The sequence below is a fragment of the Myotis yumanensis genome, unplaced genomic scaffold, assembly GCF_028538775.1.
Source record: "Myotis yumanensis isolate MYYU_CA2020_CCGP unplaced genomic scaffold, mMyoYum1.0.hap1 SCAF_6, whole genome shotgun sequence".
Classification (NCBI taxonomy): Eukaryota; Metazoa; Chordata; class Mammalia; order Chiroptera; family Vespertilionidae; genus Myotis; species Myotis yumanensis.
Window position 1 is genome coordinate 71,130,203 of NW_027223757.1, and position 28,000 is coordinate 71,158,202.

Below are 28,000 nucleotides of genomic sequence, written 5' to 3' on the forward strand. Positions count from 1 at the left end.
TTGCACCTTCTGCGCTCCCCTCCCCTCTGCAGCTGTCGCCTGCCAGTCAGGCGATCCGACGTGCGGGGCGACCCAATGAGGGCCCGCGTCCTTCGCGAGGGCCCCGCCTCTCCCGGCACCCCCACCAATGAATGGCTGGAGGAGGTGGGACGCGTCCTGTTCCCGCCTCTCCAGTTAAGGCGGCTCGTGTGAGTGGGGGGGCTCGGCGCGAGCGAGGGACGACGGAAGGGACGGGCAGGTGTGGGCGCTGGGCCGCGCAGCCCGACGGCTGGAGTCGCAGGTGCTCGGTGCTCCGGCCGGTGCGGACGCACGGAGATCCCATCGCCGCCGGAGGCGGAGCAGCGCGGGAGCCAGGCGCTGCCCCGCGACCCTGCGTCCGAGAGAGCTGAACCCAGCGCTTCGCCCGTGGACTGTCCGAAGTCCGCGCTATGGAAGAGGAGAAATATTTGCCTGAGCTGATGGCAGAGAAAGATAGCCTGGATCCATCTTTTGTGCATGCCTCGCGCCTTTTGGCGGAAGGTAGGACTTGTCCCCGCAGATGGGCGCAAACCATCGGCCGCCCATCTCACCCGAGGCTGGGTTCGGAGAGTGAAGTTGGGGAGGGACGCCTGTCTCCTTCGCAGAAACTGTTCCCCCGAAGATGCTAGCTCCAGAGCCTGTTCTCTGGGCGGGCAGCAATGCTCCCACTCCTTTATGTCTTAATTTGGGGCAGACCGAAGCGACCAGATCTAATGGCAGTGGTGATGTGACCTGTTAGGATCATTGATAGAGAAACCATAAAGTGTATCGCGGTTTGCAGGGATGTTTTCACTTCGCAGAGGGAAGGGGGGGGGGGGGGGGGGTCAGTTTGGGAGTAAATAGTGACCAGTGTAGTGTTCTACGAGCTTCTTGCTGCATATCAGCATTTTTTTTTCTTTTCTTTCCTGCATTTGGGAAGTGATGTGAAACCCTTTAGTCTAATTACAGTCTTTCCTATGGAAAGTCTTGGAATTAGCCCAGATTAAACTATGCACGTACTATGCATGTTCTTCTATGTTTGTGAATGTGGCAGAGGCTAAAGTGGTTATCAGTTTATTTGAAGTGTGATAATTGGTTTACTCTGCGAGTTACCGGTCCCTGGGAACACTTCACAATTGATCAACTGTTTCACCAAGTGTGCATTTTCTTTTGTGTACCTGTAATGCCAAAGGAGATTTCATTCCCAGAAGAACATATATGTCTTGTCTTTTGCGTGGCTTTGAAAGGTTGTTTAAACACACACACACACACACACACACACAAACTTCATGAGAGGAATATTAATCAAATTACTCCATGTATCTCGTTATAATGCCATCTAGCTGATAAAGATACAGTATCTGTAGTAATCTACACAAGCCTTTTTAAGAACAACTTTAGATTTTTTTTGATGAGTGCTTCATTAATAATGAATTGCTTCATTATTAAACTGACTACAGTGCAGTTTTGTAGCTGAGGTTTTTATGGACTTACCTATAGCCAAACTAAAAGTGACAACTTCCTCTTCCTCAGCCCTTCAGCATTAAAAGAACTGTTTTCTTTTTTGAGACTTAGTTGTACATGGCAGGAAAAATTCTGATCCTCCATGTGTGATTCAAATAGACATTAGGTTTATTCAAATATTTTAATAATAGATTATAATTTTAATCATAAAGTATAAGGTGTTTTATTCCATTTTTGCATACTAAACAATTAAAAAAGATTTATAATCAAAATACTGAACTTGTGAAACAACTAAACTGTTTTTCAAGAAACAAGTGGGTATTGTAGAGGATTTGGGAAGGTAAAATACAATTCTGCTTACTACTCTCAAAAATAGAAATTACAGTTGAAAAGTTAAAGTCAATTACAAAAACTATTGAAAAACAAAGTAATGCATAAAATAAAGAGTATTGAAAATTAATGAATTATTAAATGCTTAGGGTTGTTCAAAATAATTAAAAATGAAACTAAGCTTGCAAAATGGTTTACTTCAATATGTTTTCCAGAAGTGTCTTTAGCTGATAATGTCTTTAAAGTGAAAATAAAAAACAACAACAACAAATAAAAAGTGATCATTTTCTCTGAACTGCTCTTTGGGACAGCAGGATCAATAATTAATTCATCTTTCACTAATGAGAGTTAGTGTACTTTTGAAAACTGCCACGCTAAAGGAATGCACGTGAGAAACCCTTAAAAGAGTACCAAGTCTTCTGTGGTTGCTGAAACAGTCAGAGGAATCTATGCATCTGGTTCCTTAACATTTTTATCTTACCCAGGAACTTGATTTCTTGATACTTAGGAACCTGCTCAGATGTCCTTGTAATTTAATTTTTTCCCAGTAGGGGGAAGTATGCCCTGCTTTTGTAAAGCCTGAAGCTCCTAAACAGAGAGAAAAGCATCTAAGAAACAAAGAGAGATGTCCAAATTTCACAGAATCATAATGAGGAAAAGAGAATGAAATAGATGATGGTAATAATCTTGGAGTTTACAAAGAGATGTGCAAAAAGATGCACAAGGTATAAATTAATTTTCTAATTGTACTTTTTCTGGGCTTATTAAAAAGTATAAGGTGAGTGTGCTTTGGAATCTTTAATAAATCTTAATGTGCATTTTACATTATAGATCTTTCATTATCATTTCAAAGGCCGTTTGCCAAGATTTCCAGGTTTCTGTTCAGATCTCTAGAGGAGAGTATTGTTGAAATGATTTTATTTCTCATACCTGGAAATGCACTGATTGAAAGCAGTGGCTATAAATAAACCTGACATAGATATTCATTTGGAAGGAAGGTGCACACTGAAGTACATTTCAGTCAGTACTGTGCAGACAGTCTCAAGACTGAGTGAGTAATAAGAATGATCCAGATGATTCACTTCGGAATGATTTTTCCGGAAACTGATATCTGTAAGGGTAGTGATATGAACCAATGAGCTTTCATAATGGTTTACTTTGCGGTTGTGATTGGTGATAGATGCCAATTAGTGCTCAATATTGATTGCTTTGTTTGGAATTGAAGGCCATGGGGTTTAAAGTACTAGTACTAGTTTTTTAGTTCTTTTGTCATTTTTGTTGTGTTTGTTTTTATTTCACTGGTTTCTGCTGTCTGTTTTCAGTAGGAAGGATCCAGAGAAAGCTAATGGAATAGCCTAAACATTTTATGTATTTTAACTATTACTTAGAAAATATCTTGATTAATATGGTTCAAAGAGTGTTTATAATATGTTTGATTAATTAAAATAATTATTTTCCTGTGATTATAATATTATTTAATTATCCATTTGTTATGGAAGGTGCTTTTGAATATGATAAAACAGCAAACTCAGCATGATCCTTAAAGTTGCTTGCCAGATGAAATTAGATGAGGTTATTTATATCTACTACTTCTGGGAAGTGCACTAAACTGTGAATTCAGATACCTGGATTTTAATTCCACTTTTGCCTAAACTGATTCTTGATAAGTAAGTTTCCCTTCCCTGGGCCCAGTTTCCTTGTCTCTCAAATTAAGGAGTTGGACTAGATGATCTATATGTATCTTTGTAATTCTAGTTAAGTCTGGGACTACTGCTGATACAGAGGAATGGTGTTTGTGTATTCAGAACACTAAAATCAATGGTTGAACATTTTTGAAAAAATTTTCTTCCTTCCTAGTTTAATGATTAATGTAATTTGAGGCATATGCATTATTTTGGGCACTGGGGACAGATTTATGTTCTTAAGTCTATTGAACTGTTAGGGAGACTTGGGGCTGAAAATGTATATACATGGAAATATTCTTGTTTGCATTCAAGCAGGCCTATCTGCTGGCAGACATAGATCTGTTCAAATTCATAGATCCCATTATAGTGATTCCCTACCGTCAGGAGGATTAATAAGTTCTTATCAAATTGAGAGTGTTTGGGGTCCTCTGATTGGCATGACTTTGTAACCTGAATTCTTCATCATTGTTTTTGACTCAAATATTGCCAAATATCCCAACAGTTCAAATGTGTTTTGGTTTTTTTTTTTTAATTTTTGTTTTTTGTTTTTTAAACTCTAGGTTCTATTTTCAAATTTTGGTGAAAAGCTTGGCTGTCCATCTAGGATTGGACTCCAAGCTGCCAATATAGCTTTTAAAACCACACAAGAAATGGGGATTAACATTTATTTCAAACATTTATTTGTAGTGACTTATCTACATTTAGATTCTCAATAAAGATCATTTTTAATTTAGATTGTGTTTATTAAAATATTTTTCATAAAGCATGGTGCGTTCTTAAGTGAAGGTATTGGTATAATGTCTAAAACCAGCTTCTGATAAGAAATGATAATCATGTGACTTTTCCTTTAATTAATGTAATCTCTATTTTTTTCCTCTCAATATATTTGGGATCATCTTACTTATGTTTCTTAAAGAAAAGAAAACTGGCAGAAAAGCTAAATTCAAGGTTTAACTTTGATCTGCAATTAAAAAACATTTACAATATTGTAAAAAAAGTCTGATTAAACAAACAATACATTCAGGATAAGGTGGTGACACTTCTGCCAACTGTAAAATTTCCTCCCTGACTCTCATCAGGCCTAGTTCTTTACAGGTTAAAAATGCTGTTTCTGACAATATAGGTGGTATTTTATGCAAGTATAAATGGGATATTTTGTTCAAATATAACAAAAGCATAAGCAGAAATTATATAGATGTAACATGATGCTTTCAAGATTTCTCTTAATATGTTAATGGCATCATGGACTGGACCTCAGCTTGAAGTTTGATTTTGTAAGAAAATAAACACTGCCTTATTTTTGACTTACTTCTGAGTGAAATTTGAACTCATAAATCAAACTATGAAATAAATAACCTTATGAAAAAATGACTGCAGCGAAGGTTTTAAAATACCATGTTCCCTTAGTCAATGGTTACTTGTCAGTATTTTACTTGGGCTTGATTAACTCTAGTCCTATGTCTTAAAGGTTAATTCCAAATCTCCTGGGACCTCTTCATAAACCCATATATCCTTCTTTCTGGGAAGCTGATTTCATCCTCTGTTTTTTTGGGGGATGTGAATGTGTATTTTCTGATGCCTTCAACCTCCTACTATCTAAAAAACACCCATACTTCTTCCTATTGTCTTTCATTCTCAGAAGATGAACTGCTTCTTTTTTTGTTCAAGGCGGATTTGTTCACCCGTATCCTTAACCCCGATACTCACCATCTCCGCCAGACTTGTTCTATAGTTATATCCTTTCTCCAGTATCTCTAACTTCTTCCTCCCTGTCTACTCTTTCCTTGTAGCAGACTGTAAACATGATCCAATCTGAACCACTTTTAAAAAGTAGAATTCTTTTTCACTTGCCAAAAGTAATAAAAGTAATCTTTCTTGACATTTATCTTTCTTCATTTTCTTAAACTTTTCAATAAGTCTATACTAAGCTGCCTCACTTTTTCAGTTTACCTCTTCAAAGCTCATCATAAAACCAGTGTCCCTAGTGACAGAATCATCTCTTAATTGCCAAATCCAATAAAATGTTTCTGACCTCTCATCAGGTCTCTTGGCTGCATTTTCCATTGTTGACCTTTTTCCAATTTTTTTTTTTGTGTGTGTCTGGCTTTTCCTTTGGCTTCCAAGCATTGCAGCACTATTGGTTTTACTCTTCTCTATTTCTTACCCTCACCATCCTCCATCCTTCTCCTCCCTGCCTGAACACATATTGTGCTATCAGAGTGATTCATTAAAAATCAAAGTGTGACCATGGCACACTTTTTAATAATATTCCCTTTTAGCAGGTCACCTCTGACACAATGTCAGCAGAGGGAGAGGGGGCACCACCCTGATAGTTCTGGGTGGAAGTGAAAGTTCAGTCTTTCCACCAGGTATCCATTGACAACACCGGCAAGGAAGGGGAGGAGCACATTGTTCCCCTTCCCTAGTGTCCTCTGGAGGAGTGGGAGACCTCATTCCTGCTGGAACATGGTGAAAGTTCCAGAAGGAGTGAGACCTTTGATAACCCCTACTTTGGAAGGAGAAGGGTGGCTTGTTACTGTTCAGAAGGGTGGGAATCCAGGATCTCCATGTGGCCCCATTGACACTCTAGGAGGCCTCCTTATTGTGGGCGGATCTAAAATCCCTATTCCCCATTCAATCTTCTTTAATTCTGAGGAGACAGAAGGAAGCTAGGTAGATAGGGGTGAGACCACAGGAAAGGAAGTAGAACTGGGAACCCAACTAAGCGGAGTTACTAGGCCGTGGTCGGCAAACTGCGGCTCTCGAGCCACATGCGGCTCTTTGGCCCCTTGAGTGTGGCTCTTCCTAAGCCTTAGGAGTACCCTAATTAAGTTAATAACAATGTACCTACCTATATAGTTTAAGTTTAAAAAATTTGGCTCTCAAAAGAAATTTCAATCGTTGTACTATTGATATTTGGCTCTGTTGACTAATGAGTTTGCCGACCACTGTATTCCAACTGGGCGGGGAAGGTAGGGCATTCATGAGAGAGGCATGGACTTTAAAATGTATGGATATCGCTAAGACAGGCAGTGTGCAGACAACCAGTCATAAGACAGTAAGGCATATAAACCAATCCAAAGGATATTGCTCAGGCAAAAATCTTTGAAAAGACCTATTAGGAGTTAGCAAGACTACCCACCCCTTAAATTAAGAGGCACACACTTCCTCTCTCTCTCGCTCTCTGGCACTCAAGGGTTCCTGACATTCCTTCCTGTGATGGGGGAGCACATTCCTGCTTCTACATGGCTTATGGCCATATGGGCCTCCACACGTGGACCATTAGACTTTAATTAGCTTGGATACTAAACTACTCCTGGCTGTCACATGGAAAGGGAGCTCTGGACACTGGCCTGCTCCTGGAACCCCAGCTACACCTTTCCCAGGACTGCCTGCTCCCAATAAACTTTGCTCCTGTTCATTGTTTTTGTCTGTGTCTTCATTCTTCGATTTTCGCAAGACAAGAACTTGGACTCAAGCAGCACCCACACTTTTTGGTATCAATTCCACCCAGAGGGCAAAAGGATGCCTCTTAACAGCTGGGTCAGATTGGAAGTCTAGGCTCCCTATTTAACCTTTCTGGACAGGGGTGAGCAGGAGACACCTTTTGTTTCTTATTATTTTTTTCCACTGTTGTTTAGCTGGCGCAGGAGGCTTGTTGCTAAGTGTTTTCTGTTTTTCTAGGTTGCCCTTTTTCTAGTCCTTTGGCCAGAGAAAGCAGGCTTTTCCTAAAGCTTTTGTTTACCTCTTTTGTCTGTTTCTATTGATGTTTATGGATTGCCAGCTTTCCAGTACCCACTTTGGCATATATGAGATACAAGAAAAACTAGGGAGACCATGGCCTTGCTGTTCCCGGCTCTTGTGGAGCCCAGTTAGCTTGCCGCCTTCTTTCCAGACTATGGTTTATCTATACTAATAAAAGGGTAATATGCTAATTAGACCAGACATCTTCTGGACGTCCTTCTGGACAAAACCACAGCTGCTGTGAGGGCCCGTGGTGTGGGAGAGGCGCTGCCGCCGCCATGGGAGAGGCCTTGGCGCAGGCCAGTCCAGCACCGTGGCTCCTGCAGCCCTTTCTCAGAGGCAGCGCGGGAGAGGTGGCAGCGTGGGAGAGGCCAAGGCACGGGCCGGTCCAGCGCCACGGCCCCCACTGCAGAGGCAGCCACAGAGGCAGCAGCTCAGGCCTGATCCTGGCACCACACCTCCACAGAGGCTGGATAGGATGCAACCTGCTTTGCCTCAACCTCCCAAAGCCCACCCCTCAGCCGGCCTGGCCCCAGATGGCCCACCACCCACCAGTGGGCGGGGGGCAGGACCAGCATTAAGAAGTGAGGGCCGAGGGCCAGCAGCCAAGGGGCAGCAGCCGTGGTGGCTGGCAGTGGCACCAGCAGTGGGGTGATGGGGGCGGCACCTTCCCCTGATCAGCCCAGTCACCTCCCGCAGAGGGAGGCCAGACTGTGGCTTAGGCCCGCTCTCTGAGCAGGCCATCAGGAGGACATCTCCTGAGGATTCCCAGACTGTGAGAGGGAGTAGGCTGGGCTGAGGGACCCCCCCCCCCCCCCCATGCATGAATTTTTGTGCACTGGTCCTCTTAGTTGATATATAATACCCCATCTCCATTTATTTGTGTTTCTTTATTTATGGGCCTTAATTTATTTCTTTATGACATTTTCTTGTGAATGTATGCTAGGTCTAGTACATTAATATTTCATTAGCAATTTATATAAGAATGAGCATAACTAGGATAAATCCATGTTAATAATGGGAACCTATTTTTTTATATATTCGCTTTAACCAATTTCAAAGAGACTTTGTGACATGGTACCTAAGAGTGGGAACAAAGTGAGGTCTGATCATTATTTCTAGTTTCTGTTGAAGTATACAATCTAGATCGAAGCTCTTTCTTCCCACAGGAGCTGTAAAAGGGAAGAAAGTTTTAAGAAACACTTGGAAATAAGTCTACAGTGTCACCAGCTTTCTTATGCCCTTATTTGTTTGAGCATCTGATTTGATCTTTTTTGGCCTGAATATATATTATGAGAAATGTATTTTAATTGGCATATTCTGATACCAGTTTGTTTTTACAAATGTAAGATTTAGTATATTCATAGATTTAAATGTGTTCCTTTTGCTCACATTGTGAATTTTAATAAAATAAGCATGATGTGGAAATAGATTTAAAAAATGACTACTAGGTAATAGCTGATTTCCCAAATTAATCTTAGCAAATACCCATATTGTATCACTTCTTTTTCTCAAATGGAGAATCCTGAAATTATCAATGTATTATTTGTCAAAAACTTGAGAACTCACAGCCAAGCATCCTTTGCTCAACCATTATTAACTATCATGGGAAATAAGTCATTTGTAGCATATCCACCATTGCTTACCTTTGCCTCATGAACATAACTTTCAAAAAGATTTTGTTGTAGAGAGAGATAATAATCAAGAACACCTGAATGACATTTTTTAGGCCATTTACTATAGATACCCTTACAGTTTAGCTATAGTTTGGGGGAGAAATATCGACGGGCGTGGACTCTGCTGTATTTGACTATAACATACATGCCCTTGAATGTGTGTTGGTAACACCTGTCTGGAATATGTGCTTTTGGTATATGAGGAGGTATCAGATGTGTAATTTATTAGTTTTTAATTTGTCTGGGGAATTCAACAATATGCCTAAGGTATAAATAACTAGATTGGGAAGATCTGCTGGATTTTATGTACTTATGATTTCCTGGGAATTTAGAGGAGGTCATGACTCTTGTTGGACATGGTAATTATAGATTCATCATCATCATCATCTTCATTGCTGTCCACATTAAGGGGGAGATTACTCTTTATCAGGTACTGTGCTAACATGCTTTGTATGCATTATCACACTTACCCCACCCACCAATGAGATAGTTATTAGCATTAACTTTTTTTAACAAATGAGAAAATTAAGAATTGAAGAAGTTAATTTATCATAAGTCACAAAGCAAATGAATTATAAAGCTGAAACCTGGCTTTCTTACCCAGAGTCCATATGTAACCATTACACCATACTGCTCCTGCTTGGGAGACACAACTGGAATCAGGCTTGGAAGGGAGCCTAGATATTAATGTGTGACGGATGTCTAGGAGGTCAACATGGTTGTTGTCCTTACCTTCTGAAATATGTTCCTAATGCAAGTATTGGATACATTATTACACAGTATTGTTAAATAATTAAAGTACGTTTGTAAAAGGCAAGTGCAATTATAAATAGGAAAATTGGTCCGAGTGCAGAATTGTGTTAAGGATTATCGAGGCAGCTTAACTTTTCTGTATGTCTTATATTGACTGTTGTTTCTAAGGAAGTTTGGTGATTCCAGGCGCATTTTTTTTTTTTTTTTTTTTTTTTATCCAAAAGGGATTGGAGAACTTTGTGTGATTTACTAAGGTATTTTTCGTCTCATGTTTTTCAGAGAACTGCTTACATTTGGATGCTTCTAGGAAGGAAGAACAACAACGAGTTTCTTTCTTGTGTCTTAAGGCAGTGTTGGTTATGTTTAAAATTTGGAAGCGAGCAGATACACGTATTATCAGAAATCAAGAACTCAGAAACATGGCTTGGTTTAAATGTCATCTACTGGTTTTTGAGGTTTTAGGATTCAATAACTTCCAAACAGATTGGTTGGTATTAGTATACTGTTATCAAAATGGCACAGTTGATGCCCATCTCCTTTAAAAAATTAAAATTTTACTTTTCTAAAAGAAAAGCAGAATGAGTGTGTTTCCTGTGGAGTGTAGATATATTTTTCAAGTTCATAGAATTGTATAACAGAAAATGATGTGTCCTGACTACAGCTCAGGAGAGGGAGCCTCTATGACAAGATTCAGTAAAGAGGATGAATGAGAAGAAAATTTGTTAATTTTGAGAAGAAAGGGATAAATCAAGTAATAGCTACTTTAATTGAACATGCATTCTGACTGAGGTCCTTATATTATATATAAAAAGGCAGCTAATGTATCTATTTTATGGGGAAAAATAAAGAAGCAGACTAGAGGGTAGCATAATCAATTAATATTTCTTATTTTTTAAATATTCCCTCAGTATTTGTATTTATTTATTTATTTTCCATCACCATTTATTAATTCCCTTTATGCCTTCTTCCACCTCCACTCACCCCTCAAATTAAATGTTAGGTAAATGTCCAATTATAATGTGAAAGAGTGTCAAAAGCAGCCATTAAACATAGAAACATTTAAAGATATTTAAGAATATTACTTGTTTAAGGAAATACCAAGATATTGCTTTGAAAAAACTTTTAGAAGAGTTACATATATGTTACCACAGAATCTATTGTTTCCTTTAAAATACTTTTCTCCAGGGAATTTAAGAAATTTGTTTGTTTAGAAAATTGATTTATATGCAGTAGTACACTCATTGTATAATAGAAGACAGGAGATGGCTGGTTACATAATATAATACATTTCTTATGATATGTTTAGGCATGTAAATATTATAAATGGAGAAATTTCAGTGATTGTTATTTTGAATTAAAGAGCATTCATGTCTTAAGAGGGACTTAGGTTTTTCTTTTTGGAAGGCAAAAACTAGAGCTGCCATTTTATCCATCCAAGTTCTGATCGAAGAGGGGTCCTTTAAGGAATTGTGTGAAGATGAAAGAGCATTTGGTGTGCTGAGGGCAGATGGCATTTTATTAAATAAATAGTGTTTTGGAATGGACTTCAGAATGATAGATGGCTATGCATTAAGCTAGTATTCTGAAATTAGAGCAAGATTGGAAATTATAGCATACCCATATAAGGAAAAGCTGGTAGAATAAAGCAGTATGATAATGAAAAGCCATTTAATGAAATTATATGAAATGGTAACTACTTGGAATGATTTGCAATAAGCCAAATGGTATAAATAACTGGGATTGGGAAGATCTGCTGGATTTTATATACTCTTTGAGTAAAATGAGTAGAGAGAGAGAGAGAGAGAGAGAGAGTGTGTGTGTGTGTGTGTGTGTGTGTGTGTATGTATTTGTGAAGCATATGCTAGACAGGTAGTCAGTGAGAAATAGTACAGAGTTGGTCTAGTCCATGGTTGGCAAACTGCGGCTCGTGAGCCACATGCGGCTCTTTGGCCCCTTGAGTGTGGCTCTTCCACAAAATACCACGTGCGGGCACGCACGCACAGTACGATTGAAACTTTGTGGCCCATGCGCAGAAGTCGGTATTTTGTGGAAGAGCCACACTCAAGGGGCCAAAGAGCCGCATGTGGCTCGCGAGACGCAGTTTGCCGACCACTGGTCTAGTTGTTTATTAATACCTGTGACTGAATTCTGTTTTGATTGAGGAGGAGAAGGAGTTACAATTAAGTAAACAATTTTCATAGGATCTGCAAAATGCAATAATAAGGAAAATTGATGATTTTTAGGAGTCCCAGGAAGGGCCCCTAAAAACATCTACAGAGATCATGGAAAGCTTCAATTGGAAGGGGCATGTTGGTTGATATCTAACAAACAAGTGGGATATGGCCAAGATTCAGTGAAGAAGGGGCTATAATTGAGGAGAATTATACATGGATACAGCAAACAACATCTCTAAACTCTGAAAAGTAAAAGAATATTTATTTAAATAGGTAGGAGTTCGTGTTATATTGTGATTTATAATAAGAAATATATATTTTTGTCTTCTTCCCTGGTCCCTGCACTGAGCACCTAAAACCCTTGTAATTTCCTAAGTGCTAAGAGCTGTAAGATGTCCTTTTTATGTTAATGAGGTAGCTTTTGTACCCCCACCTAAGGATGGAGCCTGTAACTGTCAGTCCCACTTCCCTAACCTCCAGGAAGGTGAGAGGGGCCGGAGGTTGAATCAACTGCCAAATGGCCAAATGATTTAATTATTCATGCCTATTAGTGAAGAGATTTATAAAAACCCAGAACTGGGTTCAGAAATCTTCCCATTGGTGGAACACATGAAGATTAGAAGCTCAATCATGGAAACTCTGTGCCCTTCCTATAGCAGTCCACCCCGCCCCTCCCCCCCCTTCCCATGCATCTCTGTCATCTCTGTGCTCCCGACATACATCCTTTATAATAAACTGGTAATCTAATAAGTAAGATGTTTCTGTGAGTTCTGTGAGCTGCTCTAGCAAATTCAGGGAACCCTAAGAGGAGGTCACGGAACCTCTGGTTTATAGTCAGTTGGTTAGGAGTACTGGTAACAACCTGGAATTGCAACTGGCCTCTCAAGTGCAAAGAAAGCATTGTTGGAATCCCCAATTTATAGCTGGTCAGTCAGAAGCACAGATGACCACTTTGCTTGCAACAGGCTTATAAAGTGGGGCATGGGGTAGGCTTGTTGGACTGAATCCTTAACCTGAGGAGGCTTATGCTATCTCTGGGTAGATAGTATCAGAATTCAGTTGATTTCTTGGACATCCTGCTGGTGTATGAGAATTGCTTGGTATTGTTTGGGACTCTCCCCTACCCACCCCCCCCCCCCCCCACACACACACCTAGAATTTGGTCTAGGAAGCCAAAAGATTAAGTGTGTTTTAAAGATACAGTAAAATAGCAAGCATCAAGAATAAGTGGGTCTAAAGAGAATGGTAGATGCTTATCACACTTATCTTGTCAACTGTGCTAGAAAGTTTGCACTTTATGCCAAGAGCAATGGTAAATCATTTAAAGGTTTTTAAAGGGGCAATTGTGACATCAGAATTTAACTTAAAGCATAATGTGGCTGCACTGTTGGGGAAGGATTTGACAGATAATAAGACATGGGCAGACCATCAGATAGCTTGCGATCCAGGAGAGGATTTATGGTGACATGAATTCAAATAATGAGAATGCAGATGGGATGAAGTAGACAGAGCTAATAGAAATTTAGCAAGTGAAATATAAAGAATCATACTGAATAGAGAGGATGAAAAACAAAGGGTAGTGAAGGCTATTGTCTAGGATGCTCTTAGTAATTGGTTTAATGGTGGTATCAGTTATTGAGACAAGAATTAAAAGGAGGTTAATGCTGAGTTCAGTTGGATATGCATTGAAAGGCATGTGGGGTGTTGAGGTATAAAGGCAGGTGGAGAGCTGGGTCTGGAAAAAGGTCTGGCTGCAGGCAGTGGTTTAGGTTTCATTAGCACGTAGGTCAGTGGTTCTCAACCTTCCTAATGCCGCTACCCTTTAATACAGTTCCTCATGTTGTGGTGACCCCCAATTTCATTGTTACAAATTGAACATAATTAAAGCATAGTGATTAATCACAAAAACAATATGTAATTATATATGTGTTTTCCGATGGTCTTAGGCAACCCCTGTGAAAGGGTCGTTCGACCCCCAAAGGGGTTGCGACCCACAGGTTGAGAACTGCTGATGTAGGTGATATTTGACCTTAGGAGAAGAGTTCACTCAGGGAGAGCATGGAGAGAGCAACAGGAAGGAGATTTAGGATAAAACCCCGAGGAACATCAGCATTTAAGGGGAAGACAGAAGAAAAGTGGTGTGCAAAGCTGAGGAGTTTCTTAGAATATAGGTAGGAAAGATGAAATGTGTCCAGAGTCAAGTAAATAGAATATTTGACAAATGAGGGATTTGGTTCATATTTTCAGGAACTGTAGATAGGACAAGTGAGACAAAGATTTAAAATGTCTAATGGATTTGGCAACAAAGAACAAATTGAGAGAGGAGTCAGATAAAATTCCAAATCCATTGCATGCACCTACTCTTTTCTTTGACAGTTCTTATTGATATGTTGGCGCATGTGACTTTGTTGATCACTGCCCACTTTAAATTAGGATACTATTAGTTCTAAACTAACAAGATAGTGACAGCCACCTTCTTGATACATTTCCTCCTGAAATGTGTGATTCTACAATCAATATAGAAATTTACCTTTTTTATTCTTGTCTGTGAAACTATGATCAACAGTGAGCATGAGACCAACACCTAAATCTGTTGTATGCGTAGATCCTTAAAGCTTATAGTATAATCACTTATCCATACTGAATAACAATATTATGTGAAAAGATACATGTATTATCTTTCATAGGTTTGTTTCAAGGCTGGAGAAAATACTGACTTTATTGGACTTGAAAGAAGACATTTGCTTCTGCAAAATTTCAATTATATATATTTTAAGGTTAATCACTATTTTATGAAGCATTTGTGTGTGTGTGTGTGTGTGTGTGTGTGTACTGTGGAATTTCTTATTCTCTATTGTGGTAAAAAAAAAGTTTCAGAGTTACTGTTATAGTAGAAACAATATGATAGGTGAAGTGAAAATACTAGTGTTTGAAACCCAGATCTGCTACTTGGCTGCTTTGTGATGTGGGCAATTTTCTAAATCTCTTTGAGTCTTTGTTTTTATCTATGAAATATGATCTTGTCAAGTGTTTCATAGATCAATCAAGTATCTCATGAACCTCATGCTAGTGTATGTGCAGTATTTATGGCAGAAATCAATGAAGAGTCTTTCCTTTACTCCACTTTGTCTGGTTTTCTTACTTTAACAAAAAAGTATCCCTGTTTGGGTAGCTTAGGTTGGTTAGAGCATTGTCCCGATATGTCAAGGTTGTGGGTTCAATCCCAGGTCAGGGCACATGCAAGTATCAACCAATTAATGCATAAATAAGTGGGACAACGAATTGATGCTTCTTTCTCACTTCCCCTCTCTCTAAAATAAATAAATAAAAAATAAATAAAAATAGAGGCAAAATTTGTGAAGAATGAGGTGCAGCTTTTAGGTATACAATTTGATGAGTTTTGATAGTTGAATATTCTTGCATGAGCAGTGCTCTTGGCAAGATAGAGAACATTTCCATCAGCTCAGACTTTCCTTATACCCACTACCTATTAATCTGTATTTCCTTTGGCAGCTGCTGTTCTGATTTCTACCATAGATCACTTTACTGTTCTTCAACATTATGTAAATGAAATAATTCACTATACACTCTTCCTTCTTTTTAAGTTCAGTATATTTTTGAAAGTCACTCAGGTTGTTGCATTTATCAAGAGTTCGTTATTGTGTTTCATGCTGAGAAGTGTTCCATTATATAAATGTCACAATTTGTTGAACTTCTTGTGGATGGACCTCTCAGCTATTTTCAGTGTAAGCTTATCTATCCTATATACTAGTAATAAAAGGGTAATATGCAAATTGACTGAACAGCAGAACAACCGGTCACTATGATGTGCACTGACCACTAGGGGACAGATGCTCAACGCAGGAGCTGCCCCCTGGTGGTCAGTGTGCTCCCACATGGGGAGCGCCGCTCGCCGCTCATCCGGAAGCCCTGAGACAGGCTCACGGCTGGCGAGCGCAGCTGTGGTGGCGGGAACCTCTCCCACCTCCACGGCAGCGCTAAGGATGTCCTGGAGGGAGCGGGCCTAAGCCGTCAATCAGACATCCCCCAAGGGCTCCCAGACTGCTAAAGGGTGCAGGCTGGGCTGAGAGACCCCGCCCCCCACCCGAGTGCACGAATGTCGTGCACTGGCCTCTAGTATATATAAAAGCCTACGTGACCGCTTGACCACTCGACCAGTAGCTATTACACGCACTGACCACCAGGGGACAGACACTCAATGCAGGAGCTGCCTCTAGTGGTCAGTGCTCTCCCAAAGTGGGAGCACTGCTCAGCTGACCAATGGCGCCAAACACCGGGCTCATGGCTGGCAAGCCTCTCCTACTGACACTCCCCTTGTGCGCCCCTCCCCCATCTGGACCAGGACTAGGACTGGCATCGGGACTAACAAGGCACGAGCCCGCCGCTGCTTCTTGGTCATGGGAGAGCAGGTATTGCCCTAGGACGGCACACAGAAACCGCAGCAGAGCAGCAGCAAACCTACTGAGCAATGGCAGCGGCAGGCACAGCGGGGCTGGGATGAACGGGATCGGCACGGTGCCAGGCCCGGGCTTGGGCTCCTCCCCAGCCGACCGCTACTTTGCGCACTACTATATCCCTCCAGGAATGTAGGACTGCTGGTTTCGGCCGATCCCCGCAGGCCAGGCCGAGGGACCCCACTGGTGCACGAATACATGCACCGGACCTCTAGTTACAATTAAACTGCTATGAACTTCCCTGTACAAGATTTTTTTGCACAGGTATTCTCTTTACTTGGAGTGTAAATGGTGGGTTTTTGAGTGTGTATAAATGGTTAACCTTTTATTACATGGGATTGTCAAATAGTTTTCTAAAGTGGGTGTGCTATTTTACTCTCTCACCCATGATATGAAAACTCTGGTAGGTCCCCTTCCTTGCCAACATTTGAAATTCTCAGTCTTTTTTAACAACAGCTGTTTTAATGATGTCAAGTGGTCGCTTACTGTTGTTTTTTTTATTTTTGTAAGATACAGCTCTCTCTGGAGAAAGAAAGACTGCCTCTTGTTTCTTTCTTTGGAAGTCCAGGTACCACAGTAGCCTTTCTTTTCTTTTTTTTTTAATTTTCAATTTTTTCTTTATTCATTAAGGTATTACATATGTGTCCTTATGCTCCCATTGCCCTTCCCCCACCCATCCACTCATGCCCTCAACCCCCAGGTGTCTGTGTCCATTGGTTATGCTTATATGCATGCATACAAGTCCTTTGGTTGATCTCTCCCCTCTACTCCCACCCTTGTCTACCTTCACTCTGAGATTTGATGGTCTGATCAGTGCTTCTCTGGCTCTGGATCTGTTTTTGTTCATCACTTTATATTGTTCACTATGTTCCATAAATGAGTGAGATCATGAGATATTTATCTTTCTCTAACTGACTTATTTCACTTAGCATAATGCTCTCCAGGTCCATCCATGCTGTTGCAAATGATAGGAGTTCCTTCCTTTTTAAAGCAGTGTAGTATTCCATTGTATAGATATACCACAGTTTTCTAATCCACTCCTCTGCTGATGGGCACTTAGGCTGTTTCCAAATCTTAGCTGTTGTAAATTTTGCTGCTATGAACATAGGAGTGCATATATCCTTTCTGTGTTTTTTAATTTGCATTTCCTTTATAATTAATGATGTTGAGCATGTTTTCATGTGCTTTTTGGCCATTTGTATGAATTCTCTTATTTGAAACTAGAGGCCTGGTGCAAGAAATTTGTTCATGGGTAGGGTCCCAAGGCCTGGCTGGTGATTAGGGCCGATCTGTGAGGTGACTGGTGGGTTGATTGGGGGGCCCCCCGCTGGTACCTGCCATGGCTGGCCTGGAACCACCCACTCACTGGTCAGCCCTGCTCCATCCCCCCCCCCCCCCCCACACACCGCTGATGGTTGCCTCCCTCTGTGGGGCAACTGGTAGGGTGATCTGGGGAAGGGGCCCCCACTGGCACCTGCCTTGACTGGCCTGGGGCCTGTGGGCTGGGGGCAGCTCCTGCATTGAGTGTCTGCCCCCTGATGGTCAGTGCGTGTCATAGCCACTGGTTGTTCTGCTATTCGGTCAATTTGCATATTAAGGTTTTATTAATTTGATAGGATGATTGGTGAGATTGTTTTTTTTTTATTGTTGTAAGAGTTATTTATATATTCTGAATTTGCATCCTTTTTTCCAGTATATGTACTGCAAATATTTTCTCCCAATATGTGGCTTAGCTTTTAATTTTCTTGTATATTTTGAAGAATAGAAGCTATTAATCTATTCTGAGGTTTAATTGTTTTTCTTTTATATATAGTGGTGTCTGTGTCCTCTCTAGGAAATTTTTGCCTTCCTCAAGGTCATAAAGGGCTTCTCAGTATTTTCTTATGGAGGATTTATGGTTATAGAACTCATAGGCTTTATTTGTGGAACTCATTTAGCGTTTAAGCATAGGTTTATAAATTATCTAGAAGTAATTTTTATGTAAAGTTTTTTTCTTAGATTTGAATATCCACTTGTTCTGACATCATTCACTGAAAATACATTTTTTGCTCACTGTCATATTTAAAGTGTTCAAAAATATAGTGTAAACACATAAAATGTGGAAAAATAAAGATCACAGTGTTTAAGTATATGTGAACTACCTTATAATATTGACCATTTATAGGTCTGTTTCAACATAAAAGGAAAAAATAACTGCCTTAGAATTATTAAGGATGACATGTGTTTATAATATGCTTTATAATTATATATAGCTCTATGAAATTGTCCTTTTCTCACAATTTAGAATATAATCCTTGAGGAAAATATGAACACACTTTTCTTATTGTAACTGAGGAGAAGACTAGTTAGTAAATCCTTGGTGGTTATTGATTCGGACAAGTATAGCATTCTACCAATAAAGAAGTCAGGTATTTGCTTCTAATGAACAGTAGTGGTATCTAGAAAAACCTGAGTAATTGCACTGTCCTGAGTAGCAGAATAGGTTGTTGTATCACAAAATAGTAGGGAAGAGTGTACACATTAAACATTTTAATTTAAAAAACCATATAATTTTAGATAATAGGTTATATGCTTTTTCTATTTTTGCGAGGAAAAAATGTTATATAGAAACAATATACAGGTTGGGGCAAAAGTTGGCTTACAGTTGTAAGTATGTGAAACACAGCACTCATTCTTGTATTATTATTTCTTAACTGGAGGCCTGATGCACAAAATTCATGCATGGGTAGGGTCCCTAGGCCTGGTCGGTGATCAGGGCCGATCAGGTTCCCCACCACCCCACCTCCCCGCCTCCTCCTTCCCTCACTCCCTCAGTACCCTACCGCCGCTGCTGTTCACCTGCCATGTTCCGAGCCACCCCCTGGTGGTCAGCACATGTCATAGTGAGGATTGAACCTCTCGTCTCCTGGTCAAACTCCTGAGGGGACACTTTGCATATTAACGTTTTATATGTAGATTATTGTATTATTTAACATATGAACAACTGTAAACCTAGTCTTCTCAACCCTGTATTGTACAGAATTGACAGTCTTTTCCTGTATAAAATAGATATACCCAAAGATGAATAACTGAGACCTACATCTGCATCCATAGTGATAGCCCATTTATATCTCTTGATCTTCAGTGGCATGTTAACTGTCAGCATGGCTATCACCCTGTGACATAAAGATTTTGAAATTGCCCAAGGGCATAAGTGACTGTTGACTTTACATTAATCCTTAGAGCACAGGTACCAAACCACTGTCATTTAGTAAACACATAGGTAGTCATCATGTCAACAGTAATAACCCCAAAGAAGATTTAACAACTATCCAAACTGACAGAATACATCAGTGCTGGTACCTGACAAGCTAATTCTTGGGGAGTGTGTTTATACAGGTAGGAAGGCTGCTCCCTGAAGGAAAATGATCTGATAATGGGGTTTAGAAGTAGGGATGCAGTGGACAATTTTGTTTGCATTTGGAAAGGAAAAACACTGGACTTAGATGCCATCAAGTGAATGTAGCATTAGAAAATGTGTTACCATGGAGGTATTTAGAACCTCCTATAGATGTAAGAAAAGGAAAAATAGTTATTTTGTTTTCCTCAAAAGATATATAGTGATACTTCCTTGTAAATGAAAGTTTTGATTAGATGTCCTATGAATATCAATTTTATGTATATTTTAAAATGTTCATCGCATTGACAATAATTCCTCATGTTACCATAACAGAAAACTGCTTTTGAAATGTAGCTCAATACGAAATGTTTGAATGTATGACTATATTAAACAGTAGTCCACAGAGATATTTAAATCTGTGAAGGAATATATATATATATATATATATATATATATATATATATATATAATAATATTAGAGAGTTTAAGATCCATGTAGGTGAATAGGAGAGAAAGGGTTCTTGATGCATCTAATGTTTACTGTTGGTAGCTCATTTGACTACACCTAATTAGAAATGAAAAAATAAGTACAGCTTTCTTAGATGCAATTCACCTTTAGTCCCTAATAACTGATCCTATATAATAAAAGGGTAATATGCAAATCCACCGAATGGCAGGACAACCGGTTGGCGGGGGGCAGGGTGACAAGCAGGTGGCACCAGGCCAGCCAAGGCACATGCCATCAGCAGAGGGCAGTGACAGCGATGGGGTGGCGGGGCGGTGGCAACCAGCAGCAGGGTTATGGGGGCTGGCGCCATCCCCTGATCGCCCATCCGGTCGCCTCCTGCAGAGGGAGGCCACTGGAGGCGGTGGCGCAATGGGGTCAGGATGGCTGCTTGCCACTTGGGCCGTACCCTAATCGGTCCACCAATCACCTCCCGCAGAGGGAGGCCATACTGTGGCTTAGACCTGCTTCCCCTGGGGAACGGGCCTAAGCCGTCAGTTGGACATCCCCTGAGAACTCCCGTACTGTAAGAGGGCACAGGCCAGGCTGAGGGACTCCACTGAGTGCACGAATTTTTGTGCACTGGGCCTCTAGTATTATATAAGTGGTATTTTAGAGGATTCTCTACTTGTTTTGACCTGTATTCTCTTCTGTATTCTCTTAGAACCCCACCCCCTTCTTAGAGCACTATATCACATATCATTGTCCACCTGCCTGGAACCAAATGGATGAGTGGCCTTCTGACACTTTCTGAAGATAAATTGGCATTAAAACCAGGAAGCCACCAGTTAGGGCCAGTTCCTAATACAGAGAAATTCTAAACTCTGGAGTTGTAGGTCTGATCTCCAGATAGAACAAAACAGATGCACTGTGTGAAGCCAATATGGGAGAGAATTTACTGAGACTATCCAATAAGTCTCTTAAGGAACCGAGCTGACCTTGGTTTCTGAGAAACCCCATAATTTTTCCAAGATTTTCACTTTTTGATCAATATTTAAGATGGCTCCAATTGGTTTATGTTATTTGTGACCAAAATAACTTTGACTAAGAGAAAGCAGGACTTGTTCTAGTAAAATAGCATTTTCTTATAATGTTTTAGTTTGAGTTTACCTAAAAGCAGAACCTGAGATGAGGATTTGAATGTAGAAAGTAGTACTGATAGAAAGCACTATAAAGAACTAAAATGTCAAAGCAACTTCATTAATCTCTAAAGAGCTGGAATTTTTTGTTTGTTTGTTTGAATGCTTGTGAGTCTAGTTATCCTATAATAAAAGTCTAATATGCAAATTGTCCCCTTGGGAGTTTGATCGGGAGACCAGGAGTTCCATTGCTCACTATGATGTGTGCTGACCACCAGGGGGCGGGTGAAACATGGTGGGTGAACAGATGTGGCGGGGCATTGAGGGAGCGAGGGAAGGAGGAGGTGGGGAGGCGAGGAACCTGATCATCCCTGATCCTCGGCCAGGCCTAGGGACCCTACCTGTGCACGAATTTTGTGCATCGGGCCTCTAGTAGTTATATATAAGTTAAAACTGCCTGTATTAATCTAAGGGGATGGAAATAAGAATGAAAAGAATACAGCTATTGGGTTGTCTTATTCTCTGGTGACATCTTTATTGCTGATGGCATTTAGGATAAAAAATGTATTCTATTCATTTTGGATGAAGTTAAGTCCATACTTATTTAGCAATAGGTACATAGTATCTTATAATTTTCTCCAGAAGTAGACCTTGAAACAAATACTGGAGTGCAAGTAATTTATTTTGAAGGTGATCTCAAGAAAGGGTGAAGTTAGATATGAAGGAAAGGCATCCAACAAAGGTTTTTTCGTATGTTTGTTTGTTTGTTTGTTTTCCTCAATCAAGTTACTGATATAGGCAACTAATTCTTAATCACATTGGAAAAATTTGGGAGTCAGTGTAAAACATACACAATCTGAGATTGAGGAAGATTGTTTACACCGTAACCTATTACCTATTGGTTGAGAGTAGCTCATTAATTTTATCCCATTTCATGCTTCTCATTTTGGGGTAAAAAAGCAGACTGATGGCCAGCAAAACTCTTAGGCAAGAAATGTATAGGCCAGTGATGGTGAACCTTTTGAGCTCGGCGTGTCAGCATTTTGAAAAACTCTAACTTAACTCTGGTGCCGTGTCACATATAGAAATCTTTTGATATTTGCAACCATAGTAAAACAAAGATTTATATTTTTTATATTTATTTTATATATTTAAATGCCATTTAACAAAGAACACTCAACCAAAAAAATGAGTTCGCGTGTCACCTCTGACACGTGTGTCATAGGTTCGCCATCACTGGTATAGGCCCTGGATATTAGAAGATGGGCAGATGTGCCCTGAAGTTAAAAGGATGAGGATAGGCAAGTATAGACACTGAATTGAATAGGATGGTATAGTATAAGATTGCTTTGATTCATTTTTTTTTGGCTGTATAGGACAGACAAAACATGTGAAAATCCCTTGTGAGTTAGAAAAGAGTCAACTAAATAGGGAGAATGATGGTTTGTCTACCTGCCTCTCCTGTCCTCTCAAACAACAAATCGATCAACAGGAACTGGGTTTGGAAAGTACCTCCCCTGAAATGTTTCTGTATGAATGAATTTTAGAATAACACTGTTCTTTATTGAACTGAGGCAAAATATTGTAGCTACTTGATAACAGCCTGCCACATTACAAATCACCACTTGCAAGGTTACACAAGGTGCCTTTAGAAAAAGCTAAATGAATTACTTCAAACAGTGTGTTTGTGTTCAAAAGGGAAATAGCTGGTAGTTTGAGAGTGACAAGTCTTTTCTTTGGGTTTCAAAAGGCCCATTGCCATGTTCTGCTTCTTCGAGTGCTGCTGGGAGCTGAAAACCTGCAGTGAACAGGTAAATAGAAGATATTTGTAATTGAGAAAGAAAATTAAAAAAGAATTTTGGTGAAACAGTCACAAGGTTACTCATTTTCCTATTGTAATATTTATAGACTTTGAGGTTGGTTAAACTAAATGTAATTTTAAATATAACATTTAGTTAATTTATTTTCTTAATCCTTCTTCAATTAACTTTCTTATTTAAAAGGTATTTCATACTTTTTAATATTTTTATATTTTAAATCTGGAAGAGTCTATAAAATTTAACGGCCATATGTCTCAAAAAATATACCCACACAAACACATGTACATATGTGCGTACATGGCATTTAGGGGAGGTGTACATACACACACACACACACACACACACACACACACCAGGTTACAGTAATTCTGTCATTTCTGCCTATCGGGGTAGAAGTTAATCATTAGCAACATTGGTTTGTAGTTGAGAGGAGATAGCCACTTGTTCAGCAACAGTGGCATGCAGGAGATAGTTTTTCAGTGGTCTGTTGTATCCTTACCTCTCATTATTTAATGACTTACCATATGGGCAAGATCAAATAAATTCACTTTCTGCCTAAATAATGTTTTAGGATATATTGTACCACAAATACCTTCAGGGATTCCTATTGTCTCTCTTAGTTTACTTAACAATGTTTTATGTAAAATGTTCAGCTTACTAGTTCTCTGGTAGTTTGTGAACCCTACCTCATTTTAAAAAATGATCTTTTTTTCTTAACTTTATTAGCCAAAGTACACATTTCCTGCTATTGTTTCTCTGAATCTATTGTGTTTGAGAATGTATCTTTATATTAGGTAATTGGAATGGTTGATTTGATGAGCTTTAGTGGGTAGAAGTAGGGATATGAAACACTTGCTATTCAATTGTTAGTCATAAGAAATTATATTTATGAGATTTCTGGAAACACTGCCACCTTGAATGTCTTTATCTGTGAACTCCTTTTCTAATTTTAGATTCAATTATTGTAGTAAGAAATGGGACACAATAAGACCAGTAAACTTCAAGATAAAGGACCTAATGAATTAAAAAAAGGTAGATTTGAAAAAAATAAGTCAAGATGATCAATCAGTCTGGTCAGAATTACATGATACTATAAATACCTCAGTAATTACAAAGCCACTCTACTATCACGTTTCACAATAAGAATAACTTGAAACTATCAATAGTTTTGTATTAGTACTTGCAAAAAATAGAGATCTGTAGATTCTGAGAGGATGAAGGCTACAGTAAAGGAAACAAGAACAGCAAACGTATGCTCCTTAGTATTATCAGTCCCATAAGTATAGCTTCAAAAAGCTACCAAGTTGAATTTGAAAATCACTGTGCAAACAAGCTTTTACTGAAATGATTATAATGGCTGTATTAGAATGAATAGAATGTGGATAATTTTTATTTGTGTCTTAGAATTTTTAATGAAGGGAGTAAGTAATAAGTGATTTTGGTGTGACATGTTCCTACAAAGAGAAATATACTGAAACACTGATAATTGTGATTTTTAAACCTAGCATTCATATTTGTGATTTCAAGTAAACATAATAAAGTTTCCAGCTAGTATTTTTAAAAAAAGGAATATGATTCAATCACTTCTTATACTCACTGCTTTTAGGTGATTATATAAAACCTATTGCCCTGGCCAGTGTTGCTCAATGGTTGAGCATCAACGTATGAACCAGGAGGTCACAGTTTGATTTCTGATCAGGGCACATGCCCGGGTTGTGGGTTCGATCCCCTGTGTGGGGCATAGAACAAAGAAGCCAATTAGTGTATTGAGCATTGGTTACAGGCTAGTCAATGTTCGAGTGCTTTACCTTTCCTGAAATCCATCTAACAACCCAGTAACAGGGTTGATAATAAGGACAGCAATAATAACAATGGCATTTTGTTGCTCACAAATGTCCAGGAGAATGCTAAAGTTGGTGCTTAAGCTTGGGACTGAGGGTGCCAGTGTTCACATCCCAGTGACAGTATGTGCTCTCTGTGTCACCTTGGAAAAAGTTCTTATCATTCTGCATATCTCATTTTCTTCTTCTGTGAAGTGGAAATTATATTTGACCTAACATCAAGGTAGTTTTTGAAGATAGGTCCATATGAATCCCTGATAAAGTGCATGGCATACAGGAAGCACATAGTGAAATAGCTGCTATTTCTCCTCCCCCACTGGTTTAACATCATTCATTTGCACAACAACCTCCAGAGGTAGACGCTATTTTAGCTTCATTTGGGGAGACTGAGGATCAAGAATACAGATAACTAGCCCAAAGTCCCACAGCTTATATGAATTCAATATTTTCTGTCTCCATAGCCCATATTATTTCTCTTCTTGTGCAACCTGAATGCACAGAAATTATTACTTTGGTCCCCTTCCTCTGACTACTGGCTTATCATTGCTGCCACTCTGGCAGTTTTTGAGAAAAAATAAATTATTCAAACGTAGATGCAGGTAAGAAACTTGGCAAAAATTACTGCTGACAAGGATCCCTGGATTACCCACCCAGAGTCAGATATCTGGGCCGAATGTCCCCTATAGCTGCTGCTTAATGTCTAAAGCTCTTCCTTAGCCCTGAGATGAAGGGTTTTGTTTGTTTGTTTGTCTTTTTAGTGTGTGTCATTGAAGAACCTCATTCAGTTGGCCAACTTACCATGTCATATAAGAGTATGTAGGATGCTTTACCTGGAATACAGTAGGACACCTACCATGTATTCTGAGATGGAGCACCAGGATCTAGGAATAAATTTCCCCAAATAGGCAAACAATGGTTATTTCTATAGATTCTTTTTAAAGCATGAGGAATAGATTAAATATACTACTGCGTGGTTGTTAGGATGGTTTAAAGGAAAACAAGCTTGGTTTGAACTGCCCGGGTTTGATTTCCTGCTCTGCAGCTGCTGACTACGTTGGCTGGTTGTTAACCTGCATTTCTTAGTGTCTCACTGTAGAATGGACATACCAATAGTTTTATTTATTTACTTCATGATGTTGTAAGAGGCTTCTATTAATCAGCACTTAGAATAGTGTTGGTACTCATTTAGCATCCAGTCAATGGTGGTAGTTGTTTTCTTCTTATATATCATACAGACCTCTGACTCCCAAACCAAAACAGTGTACATTATAGATTAAATAGAACACTATGGACTATCCTGGGGAAGTAACCAACATTCATTATGTTTATGAGAATGTGTGCTCTAGATTTAAAATTATGAATGAATGAAAGGACTTTTAGAAAATGATCCATTTGTCAATTGGAAACTGCCTATTTTATTTTCTCATTTTACAAAGTGCCAGTGTAATCAGTGATCACATTTGCATGTTTACCTTACCTTGAGTGTCAGGATTAGATCACAACTCACATCCCAAACTTCAGAATTCATGGGGACAATAAAAATAAATTTTTATCACTGACATTTACTTAGGACTTACAATATGCCATGTACTCTATCAACATTTTACATGCATTATCAATTTCAGAATAGCTTTATGATAATACGTACTATTGCTCTTATAGAATCCATCCATAATCCATTCTTTCAACTGCTTTCAGGCATTTCAGGGCATATTGTCAACCTTTTATAAACTCCCCATTGCAATTACGATGAAATGCAATGTCTAAATCATGGCCTACTCTGTTCCCCTCTCCTGGCCTTGTCCATGTTTCTGATCTAATTTCACACCCCTTTCATTCCACTGCTCATTTTATCCCAGCAGCACTGGTTTCCTTTCTCCTCCTTGACAAGCTATTGGCTCTTTTCTATGTTAGGGACTTTGTACTAACTGTTTACTTTCCCGGGAAAGCATCATCCCAGAACTTTGCGTGGCTGATTTCATCTCATCATTCTTTCCTCAGCCCAGAGTGGCCTTCTGTGGCTAGTTTAATTTAAGTTGTCTCCTTCCTCACCCTCCTCTGTTCCATTATTGTCTTTTTTTCTTTTCTGAAAACATCTGTCACTAACTGAAATTTATTAACTTACATATATTCTTATTGCCTGTCTCTTTTTACACATTGTGAATTCCATGACTACAGAATCCCTCTCCCTTCACTGTATTTAGAAAAGTACTTGGCATATATTAGGCATTCAAATATTTGTTGAGTGGACAATTGGGTGCAGTTTAGAAAGATTACAAAATGTGTCCATCATCTTGAAGCTAGGGAAGTGGCAGAACTCAGTATATTGAATCGAAGCCTATTGCTCTCTAAGGTAGAAGGACATATGAAATGCATGAGCAGCAACTGAAACAAAAGCATAAAGGTATTGATGTAATAGCTTTTTGACATTTGTTTTATTTTGTCACCCTTTTTGCAAGAAAGAAATGTCCTGTTTTACTTCTTATTGCACCGTTACCTCCCATGTGTATGAGTTTCTGTCAACAGTGATATTCCGGGTCACTCATTTCTGTCTCTGTTAAAAGTTAGAATACTTGCCTGTGCTATTCTGCATGGCTGTTGACTAATGGGAGAATTCCCCAAGTAAAAGAACTCTGGCATCTGATCCCCATGGCTATGTGTGTGTAGGAAAAAACAATCCCCATAGTTATATCAGAAATAGCAAAGTTTTGTTTTCTCCCCCAGAACAACAATGCTAATTGCAGTAGTTTGTAAGTCCAACATTTAAGTACTTTAAGGACAGGTGGGAAGGCATTTTCTTGTCAGGATCAGGTGAAAGTATGCACTTCAGGGGCAAAAACTGTTATTGCAATTATTATAATGATCAAAAAATATTTTTATTTGTAAGGACTACTACAAATTACAGTGATGATAGCACTATTTTCTCTTTCTCCTGCTCTCCTTCTCCTGTGTGTCATTTTTTTTCTTTTCATATTATAGATACTTTTTTGGATGAAATGGGACCTGAATCTCAAAAATTTTTCAAGTTGTACATCTTTCAGTTTTATTTGAAAGAGAAAGAAATGAAGACAGAGAAGG

At 39.3% G+C, this 28,000-nt stretch overlaps 1 protein-coding gene across 4 annotated transcripts in view; it reads left to right on the plus strand.

Moving 5' to 3' along the window:
• Nucleotides 1–225: 225 nt before the first annotated feature.
• Nucleotides 226–28,000, plus strand: part of KHDRBS2 (KH RNA binding domain containing, signal transduction associated 2) — a 564,684-nt gene continuing 536,909 nt past the window's right edge. For all 4 annotated transcript variants that reach the window (XR_011471860.1, XR_011471859.1, XR_011471861.1 and 1 more), the window contains exon 1: nucleotides 226–519. Coding sequence is in view for 1 of the 4 variants with exons in the window: in XM_070418330.1 (XP_070274431.1) it covers nucleotides 429–519 (91 nt within the window). In the remaining 3 variants the exon portion in view is untranslated. The remainder of the gene's footprint in view (nucleotides 520–28,000) is intronic.